Here is a 16,961-nt window from a genome sequence, read left to right as displayed (position 1 = left end):
TTTTACACCTCTTTTGACTTTGAAGATGTTTATATGTTTAAGTTAGGAATTTCTAAACTATTAGGGCAACTGTGATACTGCACTTGTGTAGGCTACTCGTACTCGTAGCCTGCTCTATAAAATGCTTCGATACCAACAACAAATAACGACAACAAACACAGAGCAGAATGGATAAATCACAGAAGGATGTCTATGAAGTAAATGTATCGAATTATTAGAATGTTAAACAAATTAAATATTTACACCTATGTAGCAAGTGGTATGGTCGGAAAGGGAAACAAACCAAGTCACTACGCCACCCTGTTAATATATTATATTAACATATATATATTAGTACTTGTAGATTAATCTCCAACAAAAGTCACACAGGTACGTGGTTTTAAGAAGAGAAGGGCCTAGACGTGAATACTAAATACCAAATTTTATTTCAACAAACACTAATTTAAAAATCACTAAAAGACTGTAAGACCCGGACTACAAACATGAAGCAGAGAAAACGTAGAAAAGGAGCTTACCAATGGCAGAAATTCGTTTGGAAGGAGGTCTGGAAATTTGAGTCTGGAAAAGTATGGAATTTTGAAATGGAAAATGTGTAGGAACCCTGCTAATGCAAGTGCAGGTAGGCAGACACCGATTGAGTGCGTGACCATGCACAAATGCAACCATGTCAAATTTGAACTCGCACATTCTCAAAAAATGGTTGCATGTCATATTTCTGAACATTCAAAAAAATATATATATATATTTTTGAATGTTTTAAAATCTTTTTTTCTGGGTTATATGAATGTTAAGGGAACGTTCCATTTTATAATTTTGCAAACATTATGTGAACATTACTTTTGAATGTTACATTCTGGAAAAAGTAGTAGTAGCATTTTAATGCAGCAAATTTGCTGCGTTGCTTATTCAACAATAATTTCACCACAGTTAAGAGGGTTTCAGGCATTCTCCTTTGCTTCATGCTTAAGAACGCCCCTTACTTGTGTTAAAATCACTGTGGCCAACAGCCACTTGGGCTTTATTGCTTCATTGGCCTGTCTGTCTTTTATGTACGTTCATGTGTGTCTGATTGACACGCTTCTTATGCATCCTCAGCCCCTCGTCCGTGCACGGAGAGCGAGTACCGCTGTGACAACCTGCACTGCATTCCTGACCGCTGGGTTTGTGACCATGACAACGACTGCGAGGACAATTCTGACGAGAGAGACTGTGGTGAGTGAAAGAAAAGAAGAGACAGCAGAAAGGAAAAGCTATCAAAAGACAGATGGAGAGAGTGTGGCACTAGCCACCATGTTCAACATCATAATACTGTCTTTTTATTACAGACTGATCCTCAGTGGGTGATATCTCAATGCATTTGTGTGCCTGGATACCTTGTGAATGACTTACAGCAACTGTGCATAATTCATTCTCCATGGACTGTTGAAAGAGATTGGCTTCATTCTTTGTGGATGAATGTGTTTCAGAGCTGCGGACCTGTCACCCCGGTTACTTCCAGTGTAATAGCGGCCACTGCATCGCTGAGCGCTTCAAATGTGACGGCAACGCTGACTGTCTCGACTTCACCGATGAAAGTTCCTGTCGTGAGTGCGCCGTGTTTTTTTTTATCTACTTAAAGTCTGGACATGCAGCTGAGAACATCACTAGAAGACAGCTGTGGATTATATTGTAGTGCCCTCTAGAGTCCAAAAGGGAAACTGTGGAATATCTCGACCTTGAAAACTCATGGAAATTTTACATTTTGATTAAAGATTATGGAGACAAATTTACACAGATTAATCATTCACAATAAGATCAGGAACCTGTTGAGCAGCATTAACTGTAGCTTAAACAGTAAGCCATGGCACTAGCAATGCCAAAGTCCTGGGTTATTGAGTCCAACTGAAGTCAAGTCACCTTTATTTATGTAGCACTAAATACAATGTTTCAAAGCAGCTTCACAGTAATAAACAGGAAAATGATGATCAATGATGCAAACTTCATCAGATATAACACATTCAAATTCTGGTGTGAAGCAGCTCTAAAAAGTCAATAGTGTTATTATTCACCTACAGTAAGTTCAGTGTTGGTTTAGTTTAGTTCAATAACTGTGTGAAGTTAATCAATTATGAAATGAGTTTAATTCAGATCTAAGCAGCACTGTATAAGATAATAGTGCTGTTATTCGGCTCGAGTCAAGTTTTGTTATCATCTAATATTGTCAGTGCAATATCAAAAGTGTCTTTTCTTTTAAACCCCAACAAGCAAGGAACCCAAATCGTTAATTGAATGTTTGAATGAAACGTTAGTCGCTTTCATGTGCCAAGTGCTAAACGTATTATGAAAGTTTATGTTGACTTTGAGTTGTGTGTGTTCATATTTCAGCCACACGTTACCCGAACAGCACCTACTGTCCACCCTTCCTGTTTGAGTGTAAGAACCACGTGTGTGTGCAGCAGCACTGGATATGTGACGGAGATAATGACTGTGGGGATAATTCAGATGAGGAACTGCATCTCTGCTGTGAGAAACACATCTATCTGTCTGTCTGTCTATCTATCTATCTATCTATCTATCTGTCTATCTATCTATCTATCTATCTATCTATCTGTCTATCTATCTATCTATCTATCTATCTATCTATCTATCTGTCTATCTATCTATCTATCTATCTATCTGTCTATCTATCTGTCTGTCTATCTATCTATCTGTCTATCTGTCTATCTATCTATCTGTCTGTCTGTCTGTTCGATCACATCCATCCATCCATCCGATCACATCCATGCAATCGATCACATCCTTCCATCCGATGACATCCATCCAATCGATTACATCCATCCATCCGATCACATCCATCCATCCATTTGATCACATCCATCCATCCATCCATCCGATCACATCCATCCAATCAATTACATCCATCTATCCATCCAATCAATAACATCCATCCAATCACATCCATCCATCCAATCAATTACGTCCATTCATCCATCCATCTATCCACCCAATCACATCCATCCAATCAGTTACGTCATCCATCCATCCATCATCCATCCATCCATCCATCCAATCAATCAATCACATCCATCATCCATCTGATCACATCCATCCAATTACATCCATCCATCCGATCATATCATCCATTAAATCACATCCTTCCAATCAATTACGTCCATTCATCCATCCATCTATCCACCCAATCACATGCATCCAATCAGTTACGTCATCCATCAATCCATCCATCCATCCATCCATCCAATCAATCACATCCATTCAATCAATCACATCCATCCACCCATCTGATCACATCCATCCAATTAAATCCATCCATCCAATCACATCCATCCATCCAATCAATCACATCCATCCATCCAATTATCCATCCATCCATCCATCCATCCATCCATCTAGGCATATCCATCCATCCAATCGATCACACCCATCCACCCAATCAATCACATCCATCCATCCAATCGATCACATCCATTCATCTATCCATCCATCCATCCATCCCATCACATCCATCCCATCACATCCATCCATCCATCCATCTGATCACATCCATCCAATCACATCCATCTGTCCATCCATCATCCAATCGATCACATTCATCCATCCATCCATCCCATCACATCCATCCATCCATCTGATCACATCCATCCAATTACATCCATCTGTCCATCCATCATCCAGTCACATCCATCTGTCCATCCATCCATGCATCCATCCACCCATCCATCCATCCAGTCACATCCATCCATCCAATCGATCCCATCAATCACATACATCTGTCCATCAATCCATCCGATCACATCCATCCAATCCATCCATCCATCCATGATCTATCCATCCATCCATGCATCCGTCCATCCAATCACATCCTTCTATCACTACTTTATATAGACCTTGAAATTTCCAACTAGCATATTTATAGTATAATTTGTATAGTATATCAGCTATACAGCTCAATAAACTGCAACTTTTGGCATTTTAGATGTAGAACAAAGTAATAACATGCACAAACTTCACGTGTCTTGTCTTCTCAGTGGACATCTCATGCGATCTTCCGTTCCGTTTCCGTTGTGATAACAATCGCTGCATCTACAGTCATGAGCTCTGCAACTCTATAGATGACTGCGGTGATGGAACCGACGAGAGAGCGGAACATTGTGAGTGACGGCCAATGAATAGATTTTCACATCAAATAGCCTTTATTATGCTAACTATATGTAATATGTACCTTTTTAATTCCCTAAATTCTAATAAAACTGTGGTATGTTAAAACACCCTGCTTTGTGTGAATGATTCCTCAGGTGTGACTCCCACACACGGACCCTGCTCTGCAGACGAGTATAAATGTGGAAATGGTCGGTGCATTCCTCTGCAGTACGCTTGTGACGACTATGACGACTGTGAAGACCAGACCGATGAACTCAGCTGCTGTGAGTTTTGTTCATTTACTGTTTAATCTTGCATGAACAAAAGTGGATGACAATTTATACCAACAAGCTCCAAAAATGACAAAAAAGCTTAAAAGACTAGATCCCTTTGTCCTGCACGTTTTTGTAACATTTCTTCATCTCTTTGTTAGACTACGGCCATGGACGCTCATGCAGTGAGAATCTGTGTGAGCATAACTGCACAGATTTGTCGACCGGAGGCTTCATTTGCTCTTGTAGACCTGGATATAAACCTAACCCGGAGGACAAGAACACCTGTGATGGTTTGTGACGTCATCTTAATGCTTTCTTTATTAGAAGACCTCAATATTTACAATAAAACAGGCTTATATAGAGGCATTCCGGAAGCCAGCCAGGACAACGGGGACTCCTGCAGGGGTTTCAGTGATTGATCTGAGTGTTTCAAAACTCAAATCACAATTCTTTTTTTTTTATTCTGTCCTTTGCCTGGAATCTTTTCAGTCTGTATGGGAGCAACATAAGAAGTACATGCCGTTCATGCTAGTGTTATGGAAGAATGAGTTGATTTGAGACATGAACTGTTTTCATAGTTTTAGTGCATAATGAATGTGAAATTACCTTCTGAAACTTGGTTAGGAGAACTGTCTGAAGGGTTTTGAAAAAGTAGCCCAAGTATTGAGAAAAAAAAAAAAAAAAAACAACAACAACTGTAAACTTATTTTATTTCCTGCATGTGTAATGTGAAGTGTTTTCTCCCCATCTGCAGATGTGAACGAGTGTGAGATTTACGGGATGTGCCCGCAGCTGTGCAGGAACACTAAGGGCACTTATGAGTGTTTCTGTGCTGAAGGCTTTCGATCAGTGGGAGAGCAGCCAGGAGTCGAATGTGCCGCTGAGGGTGAGGCCTGCAGTTTTATTATTTCTCTTTGGGATTATTTATCCAGTTTTTTTTTACCTTCTATGGCCTCTTATACCATTCTTCTGTTAGAGGCTGTTTCAAAAGGAAGATAGTTGGGGTGTGACATAAGATCGTGATTACTTGATTAATCGTCAAAATAATTGACCGATTACTCGATTACCAAAACAATCATTAGTGACTTAAAACATTTCAAAATGCATTTAGGGACTTTCAGTCGAATAAAATACTTTTCCAGTCATATATTTCATCAATGAAGATTTCTTAAAAATAGTGTTAAAATATCTTCTCATTTTGTGAACCCAATATCGTGTATTGTCTCGTCTCGTGAGTTTATCGTCACACCCCTAGTAGATAGCATACTTCTCCTGCCTTAATGGATTAGTTCACTTTAGAATTAAAATTTCCTGATAATTTACTTACCCCCATGTCATCCAAGATGTTTATGTCTTTCTTCAGACAAAAAGAAATTAAGGTTTTTGAGGAAAACATTCTAGGATTTTTCTCCATGTAGTGGACTTCACTGGGGTTCAACGGGTTGAAGGCCCAAATGTCAGTTTCAGTGCAGCTTCAAAGGGCTCTACACAATCCCAGACGAAGAATAAGGGTCTTATCTAGTGAAACGATTGGCCATTTTCTAAAAAAAAAAAAAAAAAAAATGTATATACTTTTTAACCACAAATGCTCATCTTGCACTGCTGTGCAATGCGCCACGCATTACGTAATCACATCGGAAAGGTCGTAGGCGTAGGCGGAAATACTGCCGTAGGGCGAAAAACTTTTCGTTGTTTTACCTTTTTTTGTAAAGGACATTTGACTTAGTTTTTGCACATTCGCTTTGTCACGCATGACCTTTCCAACATGATTATGTAATACGTGGCTCATCGCAGAGCAGTGCAAGACAAGCATTTGTGGTTAATAAGTATATCAATTTTTATTTTTTTTATAAAATGACTGATCGTTTCGCTAGATAAGACCCTTATACCTCGTCTGGGATCATGTAGAGCCCTTTGAAGCTGCATTTTTCAGAATGATTGAAAATTGACTCTTTTATCCAATATTTGTTTGTTTTACACATATTTTTATGTTTTTAACTGATGCACATTTGTGAATTGCTGCTTATGTAGAGCGTTTCAAATTGGTCACTCTTTCAGGTAGGCTGCTGCCTTAAGGAGCAGTCACATTAGCAACATTTTGGCTACATTTCGTGGGCAAATTGGTCAATTATCTATTGTCAGTACACCTTTTTCTTAATGTAAGAGCAGGTGCGGCCATTTGTAACTTGAACGTGTCTCTGGCTTCCAGTATCATTTACTTTCAGTTATTTTAGCTGTACAAAAACAGTACATTATACTGCTTGAGTCTGGTATTTGCTATCATACTATTTTAATTAATTATTATAATCATAAACAAACCGGTTTATAGCATAAATAGCTGCATACGTAGGCAGCAATACAAGTCACCATACAGTATGCTGTGATGTCATAATTTAACGTGTCCTGTTGTTTCTTTCTTTTTCTGTTTCTTTTTTCTCAGGAAATCCTCCCGTGTTGTTATTGCCTGATAATGTGCGCATCCGTCGCTTTAATCTCTCATCTGCACAGTACTCTGATTATGTGGATAATGCAGAGCACATCCAGGCACTGGACTACCTGTGGGATCCAGAAGGCCTCGGTCTCAGTAAGGCACTATTCATGGGATATCCCTCCAAATATCACATATATGTTTTGATGCAGATGCAGCACAAGGAATCACAATTTACAGCACAATAAAACAGAAGTACAATTATTTCTCTATAGAGGAATACATTTATTTTTTTCGTTTTACTGACTTTCATATTCAGTTTTGCTTCTACTTAAAGATTGTATTATTGCGATTCTTCTTTGAGCTGATTGGTTTGTCACTTAAAATCTTTATTGAAGAAGTTTTGTAACCCCCTACCATACCATCCAGAGTCACTGTTGCACTGTATTATCCTCTTAACTGAATTAACTGAAGCATAATTCTGAATTTCTGAAAATGATTTTCAGGTATAGTGTACTGGACGGTGTTGGGACGAGGTTCTGAGTTTGGCTCGATCAAGAGGGCATATATGACCACGTTTGATGACCATGGAAATAATCCTGTAAAGGAGGTGGACCTGAACCTCAGATACATCTCCAGCCCTGATGGCATCGCTGTGGACTGGATTGGAGGGTTTGTGCACTCCTTTTCTAGACTTTACTTGAGGTCTAATGCAAACAGTTCCAGAGAAATAAATATCTTCTATCTGTTTTGTCTTTTCCGATATATATAGCCATATTTACTGGACGGATGCTGGGACTAATAGAATCGAAGTGGCTAAACTGGATGGACGGTACAGAAAGTGGTTAATTCACACTGATCTTGATCAGCCAGCTGCTATTGTGGTCAACCCTGGTCTAGGGTAAGAACATGAATATATAACTGCTCATTTGGGATTAAAAAAAATTCAGTGGGCAGTCTTGAGGGATGCATGGTCATGAAAATCCTGCACTGCAAAAAAGTCATTTTCTTATATTGTATTTTTGTCCTTTTTCCTTAACATCTTAACATTCTTAAATCAAGATACAGTCAAACCAAAATTTATTCAGACACCTTGAACATTTCATTCATTATTACAGTTTATTCACTATAGTTTAAAAAAATGGTAATAAAATATGACAAGAACTCAGAGTTAAACTGTGTCAGAAAAAAAATTAATCTTAATTATGTCAGATAACACTTCAGCAAAACATGGTCAGGTCAAAGTGTCTGAATAATTTTTGGTTCCAAATTTTTATCAATTTTACTGGTAGTCCACTGTATGAAGAATTTTTGGGTAAAATATATCACTTTATTTTGCTATCCTCACTTACATAAATGAACTATAGTGTCCTGCACCAACTAGTAAAAATATATCAAACATTTTTTGGTTTGACTGTACATTTACTTGAGATGCAAAATGACATAAGATGAAAAGTCTTGTTTCTGAAAAACGTATCAAAATCAATTGAGTTTATGCTTAAAACAAGAACAAGTATCTGCCAATGGTGTAAGAAAAACAAAAACTTAATTCAAAGCGAAAATTCCAATTTTTTTCTTTTAATCTTATGTTATGTTTGCATCTCAAGTAAATGTATCTTGTTTTAAAAATATTTATATATTTATACTGGAAAACAAGATACTAAGGGAAAACATTTTTCTTTTCTTTTTTTTTTTTTTTGCAGTGTAGAAATATCTGGCAATTTTAAAATTGTGATGTTCAGGTCCGGAGAAGCCATGGAAATTAAATAAAAATATCTTTTAAGTTATGTTGAAGACATTTTTCTAGTTATTTTGGCTTTTGTTGAGCTTATGTAGAGATTTGTGGGTGAATCGTTCTTTTTGAACCGATTCTTTTCTATGAATAGTCAAATCAGTTTTCAATTTGTCAAGAGTGTTTCTTTAGTGAACTGGTCTTAAACAGTTGGAGAAAAAATAGAAAAATTGGTTATACATTCTTAAAAATAAAGGTTCTTTATTGACATCGATGGTTCCATGAAGAACCTTTAAAGGCCAATTTACACTGCATTGATAAACGCCGACCAACGCGGACAGTCTCCAGATTTACAGTACCTCACTTCTCAGACAAGTGCCGATTCAGCATGTTTAATCACATAAAACAAGCTCCAACATACCAGTGGTAACACACTGATCCGACAAAATCTGACAAAGTGTCTGTTGCCGTCTGTCGCCATATGTCGGTTCAGTGTGAATTGGCCTTAAAGAGATAGTTCACACAAAAATGAAAATTGTACTTTCTCTCATGTTGTTCCAAACCTGTATGAGTTTCTTTCTTCTGTTGAACACAAAAGAAGATATTTTAAAGAACGTTGGTAATCAAACAGTTGACGCTTGCCACTAAAAAAATACTATGGAAGTCAATGGCTACCGTCAACTGTCTGGGTTACCAACGTTCTTCAAAATATCTTCTTCACCCAAGAGGAAGAGTTGTTGTAGTAGAGTGTTGTTGTCATGCTGTCATTTTACGCCGGACTGCTTCACAAACGAGAGTCAATTCATCACTGGATTTGCACAAAAGATTAACATGACGGCACATGCTAGTCGATGAGTTGAATCAACTCCACAGCAACTACATAAATTTATCCACTAACCATTCAGAAACGTCCAGTTTCATAGTAAAAGTTGTAACTTCTTCCTGAGTCTCTCCATCAGTGTCGACTCCGGTTTGAACAATGTAAGGCTGAACACCGTTACTGACAATCCTCATTTTGGCTGCGTGAGATTCTCCAGCTTTGTTGTCAGCTCCACCCTCTTCTGGAAAGGGGGCCAGGAGCAGCAGCTCATTTGTATTTAAAGGGACACACACAAAAATGGCGTGTTTTTGCTCACACCCAAATAGGGGCAAAATTAACAAGCTATAACAAATGATCTGTGGGGTATTTTGAGCTGAAACTTCATAGACACATTCTGAGGACACCAGAGACTTACATCTTGTGAAAAGGAACATAATAGGTCCCCTTTAACATCCATCGTTCCACAAAAGGTTCTTTATAGTGGAAAAAGGTTCTTCAAATTTTGTTCTTCGCACTAAGAAAAAAAATGTTTCTTTTAAAAATTGTTCACTGAAAGGTTCTTTGGGGAACTTCCTATCTTGGTTCTTCTATGGTGCCGCTGCCAAAACCCCCTTTTACCTTTATTTTTTAGGCGTGTAAGGTGTGGGAGGCCTGATTCTTCAGAACTCATGCTGTGCTCTTGTTGCCATTAATGAGCATCATTTGTGCATGTATATATTACAGGAAGTTGTTCTGGACCGACTGGGGCAGAAAACCCAAGATTGAGGCGGCGTGGATGGATGGGCAGCACAGAGAGGTGCTGTTAGATGAAGATCTGGGCTGGCCTACTGGTTTAGCTTTGGACTACCTGAATGAAAACCGTATCTACTGGTGTGACTCAAAAGAGAACATCATCGAGTCCATGAAAGTGGATGGAACAGACCGGCAAATTATCATATCAGGAGGTGAGACACTGGAACATAAGACCGGGAACATCTTAAACTTTTGACTGGCTGTCATTCTCATGTTTGTTGTCATTGCAGACATCGGTCATCCCTACAGTCTGGATGTGTTCGAGGGGCATGTGTACTGGACGACTAAAGAAAAGGGAGAAGTGTGGAAAAAAGATAAGTTTGGAAAAGGAGACAAGGTGAAAGTGTTGACCATAAACCCCTGGCTGACTCAAGTACGCATCTACCAACAGCACCGACACAACCACTCAGGTGAGACAATCTTAAATTTAAAAACATTATCACATTGTGCTGAAGGAGTGTTCCTAGCAAATGAAATGTTATATTTATTTTGATGATCCACTTTAGACATTCTACTAACTATGAGTAACTTTGCAACTACATGTCAACTAACTCTCATTAGACTGTTTGTGGACTGTTAGGTTAGGGTTAGGTTTTAGGGTTAGTAGAATAAGTTGACATGTAGTTGCAAAGTTACTTAGAGTCAGTAGAATATCTTTTGTGGAGCATCAAAATAAAGTGTTAGCAGATATTAAGCAGACCATCTACTACTACTCTAATGAGAGTTTGTTGTTACTATAAGTATATACTGTATACTGGTGGGTAAAGGAATAGATCACTGTTGACCTTCTCTTGCAGTCCTCAACCCCTGTCAGGATGCCTGCAGTCACCTGTGTTTGCTGCGGCCGGGTGGATACACCTGTGCCTGTCCGCAGGGATCCACGCTCCTCACCTTCAACAAGAATGAATGTGATGCCGGTAAGAGATGCAGATGCAGAGATGCCCGCTGCTTTTTATTTGTGAGATCAGCATATTGGCCACATCACATCCCATCAATCCATTTCATAGCATACATGCATGTGCTGCATCTAATACTGCATGATTTCATTATTGCCATGTGATGTATTGAAAAGGTGTGTGGTGTGTGTCTGTTTGACTTGTTGAGATGTGATTACATTGTGGCTGTGTTACATTATTATGTCGTGCCTGGCCCTCGCACCTGCAGCCATTGAGGCAGAGGTGTCCATGCCGCTTGCATGCAGATGCATGAACGGAGGAACGTGCTACACTGATGAGGGAGGCCTGCCGAAGTGCAAGTGAGTGTGACCACTAGTCAAGATCATCACATCCGCTCTTATATATATATATATATACTGTATTAGTGGTCAAAATTAACGTGTTAACGCATGCGATTAATTTTTTCAGTTTAACGTGTTTAATTAACGCAGCATCCATTTTGTCCTGTCATTCTTTAGCTAGTGTTGCATTATATGATCACGCTCTTATTCATGCAAATGCTTTTAAGCCATTTAAGAGCGACAAGACACAAAAGAGAACGCAGTGCGGTACTGGCGCGCTGTCTGTGAATCTCCTGTCTGTGTGACACACACACACACACACACACAGACGACTCGTACGCACAGAAAGCCGCTTCAGACTGCTCGCCGGCCACGCAGAGTTCTCTTTCGCGCTTGAACGGACAAAAACACACACTAAATTATGCCAAAATTCCCGTTTAGTCAAGTATCCTCGTAAGCACAGGCTTAAATGAGTTAAATAAAGTTTTACATGAACACAAAGAGAAAATACGATGCAGATCCAGGTCTTAAAGTGACAGCAGCCTAATAAACCTGCTGCAGTCATTAATGTTAATCAAAGAACAAAAGTAAATCACTCTCTGCTCTTAATTGAATAACTTTTGTAGCTTTAATAAGAATTAATAAAAATTAATCTATATTTTAATCTAAATTATGCAGTGAAGTCTGTGAAGAGTTTGATAACTTCTGATTCTGGATATTTCCTACCAGTTAGATCAAATATTTAAAATATACTGTCTTTATGTTGTTTCTACATTAATTTGGAGATTAAATGTGAATTTATTACAATATAAAAATATATTAAACATTTTAATGTTAGGTACGATTAATCATGACAGCACTTATATATATATATATATATATATATACAGTCAAACCAAAATTATTCAGACATTTTTGATATTTTTGATATATTTTTACTAGTGGGTGCAGGACACTATAGTTCATTTATGTAAGTGAGGACAGCAAAATAAAGTAAACTTTGACATATTATACCCAAAAATTCTTCATACAGTGGACTATCAGTAAAATTGATAAGAATTTGGGACCAAAAATGATTCAGACACTTTGACCTGACCATGTTTTGCTTAAATGATATCTTAAGATTATTTTTTTCTGACACAGTTTAACTCTGAGATCTTGTCATATTTTATTACCATTTTTTTAAACTTTAGTGAATAAACTGTATTAATGAATGAAATGTTCAAAGTGTCTCAATAAATTTGGTTTGACTCTATATTATATGCATATATAATTTATACTTTTAATGTTTTTCAAAGAAATATCTTATGCTCACCAAGGCTGGATTTATTTGATCAAAAATAAATATACGGCAGTATTTCAATATTGATACACAGTGCTCAGCGTAAATGAGCACACCCCCTTTGAAAAGTAACATTTTAAACAAATCTCAATGAACACAAAAACAATTTCCAAAATATTGACAGAATAAGTTTTATATAACATCTGTTTAACTTATAACATGAAAGTAAGGTTAATAATATAACTTGGAGAACAAAATTTTCAGTTTTACTCAAATTAGGGTGATGCAAAAATGAGTACACCCCACTGAAAGTCTCTGGAGCAAAGCTAAATTTTAGACTACAAATGTCTAATTTAACAAGAATTCAACCACAGGTGAGTCTAATTCTTCATTACACAGGTGTCCAGCAGACAGTTGACTATAAAAGGGTGTTAAAACCCCTTCCCATTTCATGCTGTCAGCAATGGCACCACATGGAAGAGAAATGTCACAAAAATCATTTCTTTACACCAGAAAGGTGAAGGCTACAAGAAGATCAGCAAAGCTTTACTTATCAATCAGAATACTGTAGCAAAAGTGGTACAAAAATTTTAAAAAGATGGAACTGCAACCATCTCACAGAGACGTCCAGGTCGTCCACGGAAGTTAACACCTCGACAGGAGCGTCTTCTGATGAGAAGGGTTGAAGAAAATCGGCATGCAAGTTCACTGCAGTCATCTAAAGAAGTAGAAAGCCAAACTGGGGTGACTATTTCCCGTGACACAATATGGCATACACTGCAGAGGAATGGCATGCATGGGTGCCGTCCACGAAAGAAGTCTCTCCTAAAGCCCAGGCACAAAAAATCCCGCCTAGAGTTTGCCAGGGCCCATGCTGACAAAGATGAAGACTACTGGGACTCTATATTCTGGAGTGATGAGACCAAGATAAATGTTTTTAGAACTGATGGCTTCAAAACTGTATGGCGTCACAAAGGTGAGGAATACAAAGAAAAAAGCATGGTGCCTACAGTGAAACATGGTGGTGGCAGTGTCCTCATGTGGGGCTGCATGAGTGCTGCTGGTGTCGGGGAGCTGCATTTCATTGATGGCATCATGAATTCACAGATGTACTGCTCTATACTGAAAGAGAAGATGCTACCATCACTCCGGGCACTTTTCCAACATGACAATGATCCTAAACACACATCTAAGGCCACTGTTGGATTTCTGAATAAGAACAGGGTGAAAGTGATTCAGTGGCTCCTGATCTGAACCCAATCAAACACCAAGTTGAGCATCACTCTCCATCCAGCATCCAGTCTCTAAAAGAGGTCATTCTTGAAGAATGGAAAAAGATAGATGTTGCAAAATGTCGCCAACTTGTTCATTCCATGCCTAGAAGACTTGGTGCTGTCATTAAAAATCATGGAGGCCATACAAAGTACTAGATGTAGTAGTTTTTGTTGTGGGGTGTACTCATTTTTGCATCACCCTAATTTGAGTAAAACTGAAAAATGTGTAATCTAAGTTATATTATTAACCTTACTTTCATGTTATAAGTTAAACAGATGTTATATTAAACTTAGTCTTGTCAACATTTTGGAAATTGTTTTTGTGTTCATTGAGATATTGTTTAAAGTGTTACTTTTCAAAGGAGGTGTACTCATTTACGCAGAGCACTGTATTTAAAATATTTATATAGTTTATATACAGTATAACAAATTCTGCTTTTCAGTGACTTTTTCTTTATATATATATATTTCATTTATAAATATGATTTGTCATACTCAAAACCTCTATATTTTGTGATGAATGACTGCTGCAATATTTAATATGAAAATATATAATTGAATTCATTTAAACATTTATCAAATGATTAAATTAAAATTACAATTTAAAGAACTGAATTAAAAAAGACAATTTATTGAAACTAAGGTGCTAAAATGACTCATTCTGTACTGTTGCAACATACAAACACATTTTAACACATGAACATACGGCAGTGGTCCTGAAATTCTAAATTGTTGTTTCTGGAAAAATGTAAAAAAATAAATAAAAAAAGAATAAATGATTAACAAATGAATGCTGTGGACCCTTTAAGGACATGGAGTAGGAAAATAATTATTTTAATTCCTTTTTTAGAATGAAACTGGTGAAATGCAGTAAGTCTCAAATACTAGAAAGAGAAGTCGTTTTTGCTAAAGCGATTTGAGATGAACTGTAGAGTGTCTCTAACGGGTCAGTGTTTTTGCTCCTCAGGTGTCCATACGGCTACTCAGGTAGTTACTGTGAAATGGGGAGGTCGAGAGGTGCTCCTGCAGGGACAGGTAAACAAACTGTTACTTATTAATTAGTCATGTAAGTGTAAGTGTTGAATTAACACCTTTACTCACAGTTTTTAACATCTGATGCTGTTATTTATCAACTCTAACAAGCTCTTACAGCAGCGTTACTTATTCCCAGTGAAGGAACATGTTAATTTCAAATGAAGTGTAATGAGACTGCACTAATATATCTTACATACTGTGTGTTTGTAGCTGTGACTGTCCTGTTAGCAGTGGTTATTATTCTGATTACTGGAGCGCTGGTTGTGGGAGTTTTCCTCAACTACAGGCGCACCGGCTCTCTCATCCCGTCAATGCCAAAACTACCCAGGTACAACACAAACACGCCACTCAACTACCTACAGAAGAGCTCAAACGTATTTGAAAACTTAGTGGATGTATGAAGAGTACATCTATCGTGAATTATTTTGGGGATTTTTTGCTTTTTTCTGCATTTATTTTATCAAAAATACAGTAAAAACTGTAATATTGTGAAATATTACAATTTAAAATAACTGTTTTCTATTTTAATATATTTTAATAATAATATATAATTACTCCAGTCTTCGGTGTCACATGATCCTTCAGAAATCATTCTAATATGCTGATTTGCTGCTCAAACGGTTTTGTGGAAACCGTGATGCATTTTTTTCAGGATTCTTTGATGAATATAAAGTTCAAAAATTATTTCAAATAGAAATCTTTTGTAACATTATAAATCTTTACTGTCACTCCTTGCTGAATAAAAGCAATAATTTCTTTCTTTCAAAAAAAGTATTTTGAATTGAATATATGTTCACTATATGTCCATATTTCATTATCTAAATGTCTTTCATAACCCTGCCATCTTCTCCTCCTTTGTATATTGATTTTTAATGTCAAACCGAGAGCTTTGCTTGTCACTGTTATACAACATCAAAATAGTTAAAGATTTGTAGGTTGCTGCCTATTTAAGTTAATCTACCGTAGAGTTATGTGTTATTCATGATATACTGTATTTGCAATGACTTTGCTGTTGACATCAAATTAAGCAACATCATCAATATTGCACTGGTTTTAATGCGCTTTTTATTTGGCTTTAAGTTTCCATGTCATTAGACTAGACTGAAGAAATCATTAAGATGTCTGATTTAAACTTCAGCAGCAATTTTCTGTGAAATCATCAGTTAAATTGATTCAAAACTCAGATATGACCTATTCTTTATCACTCAGAAATGTTCAGAAGTCCCCATCTTTCATGTAAATTGTTTAGTAAAATTATGTCAGTAAATATTGCAGTTCATTCATATGTATTGATGCATATAAATGGAAATGTTTAAATATTCTCCCATGTGTTAATTTAGTGTCCATTTATAACTATATTCCAGTTATTCAGATACCATGTACTAAATTTTTTCATCACTTTTTTTTTTTCTTAGTCTGAGCAGCCTGGTGAAGTCGGGGGACACAGGAAATGGAGTGTCGTTTCATTCGGGTGACAATGTCACGATGGACCTGGAGCCTCAGACTGTGGGGGTGTCGTTCATCGACAGGGCCATGCAGCTGGTAAATGTGGACTTTTTACTCGTGTCTCCTGAACTAAGTCCACTCAGCACATTTTCTGACTAATCCCTGTTCGACCTTTTGACCCAAGTGTTAATGTTATATAGTTTCCAGGACTTCTAAGTGCACTAGTTTCTCATATCATTAATCACAATGAAAAACTATTGGCTGTTAGTAGTGGTCGACTGATATATCTAGTTCAGTTATGAAAATTCTAGAGGCCGCAGGCTGATAGGTCTGCAAGCAATCACATCATTACGGCATGGCACAAGCAGACTGGCCTCTGCTGATCATGCAGCCAATGAGATTGCTTTCTCAGCATTTAAATAGTCTGGTTCAGTGTTTGTTGTAAGCTAGTCCTGTAGTGTGCTATCAGAGTTCCTCTGGAACCCTCCACCTCCCCAGCTCCA

The 16,961-nt window shown here is 37.5% G+C and overlaps 1 protein-coding gene across 1 annotated transcript in view; it reads left to right on the top strand.

Moving 5' to 3' along the window:
* lrp2a (low density lipoprotein receptor-related protein 2a) overlaps positions 1-16,961 on the top strand; it is a 111,088-nt gene that overhangs the window by 90,425 nt on the left and 3,702 nt on the right. Inside the window, 17 exon segments of the mRNA XM_051905140.1 lie at positions 1,096-1,212; positions 1,467-1,583; positions 2,365-2,502; positions 4,026-4,148; positions 4,293-4,421; positions 4,571-4,702; positions 5,167-5,298; positions 6,853-6,996; positions 7,347-7,512; positions 7,613-7,741; positions 10,116-10,336; positions 10,415-10,594; positions 10,982-11,101; positions 11,349-11,439; positions 14,945-15,012; positions 15,223-15,340; positions 16,428-16,554. Coding sequence (XP_051761100.1) covers positions 1,096-1,212; positions 1,467-1,583; positions 2,365-2,502; positions 4,026-4,148; positions 4,293-4,421; positions 4,571-4,702; positions 5,167-5,298; positions 6,853-6,996; positions 7,347-7,512; positions 7,613-7,741; positions 10,116-10,336; positions 10,415-10,594; positions 10,982-11,101; positions 11,349-11,439; positions 14,945-15,012; positions 15,223-15,340; positions 16,428-16,554 — 2,252 coding nt within the window.

This window comes from Ctenopharyngodon idella, chromosome 9 (genome assembly GCF_019924925.1).
Source record: "Ctenopharyngodon idella isolate HZGC_01 chromosome 9, HZGC01, whole genome shotgun sequence".
Lineage (NCBI taxonomy): Eukaryota > Metazoa > Chordata > Actinopteri > Cypriniformes > Xenocyprididae > Ctenopharyngodon > Ctenopharyngodon idella.
This window is presented reverse-complemented; position numbering and strand designations above follow the sequence as displayed.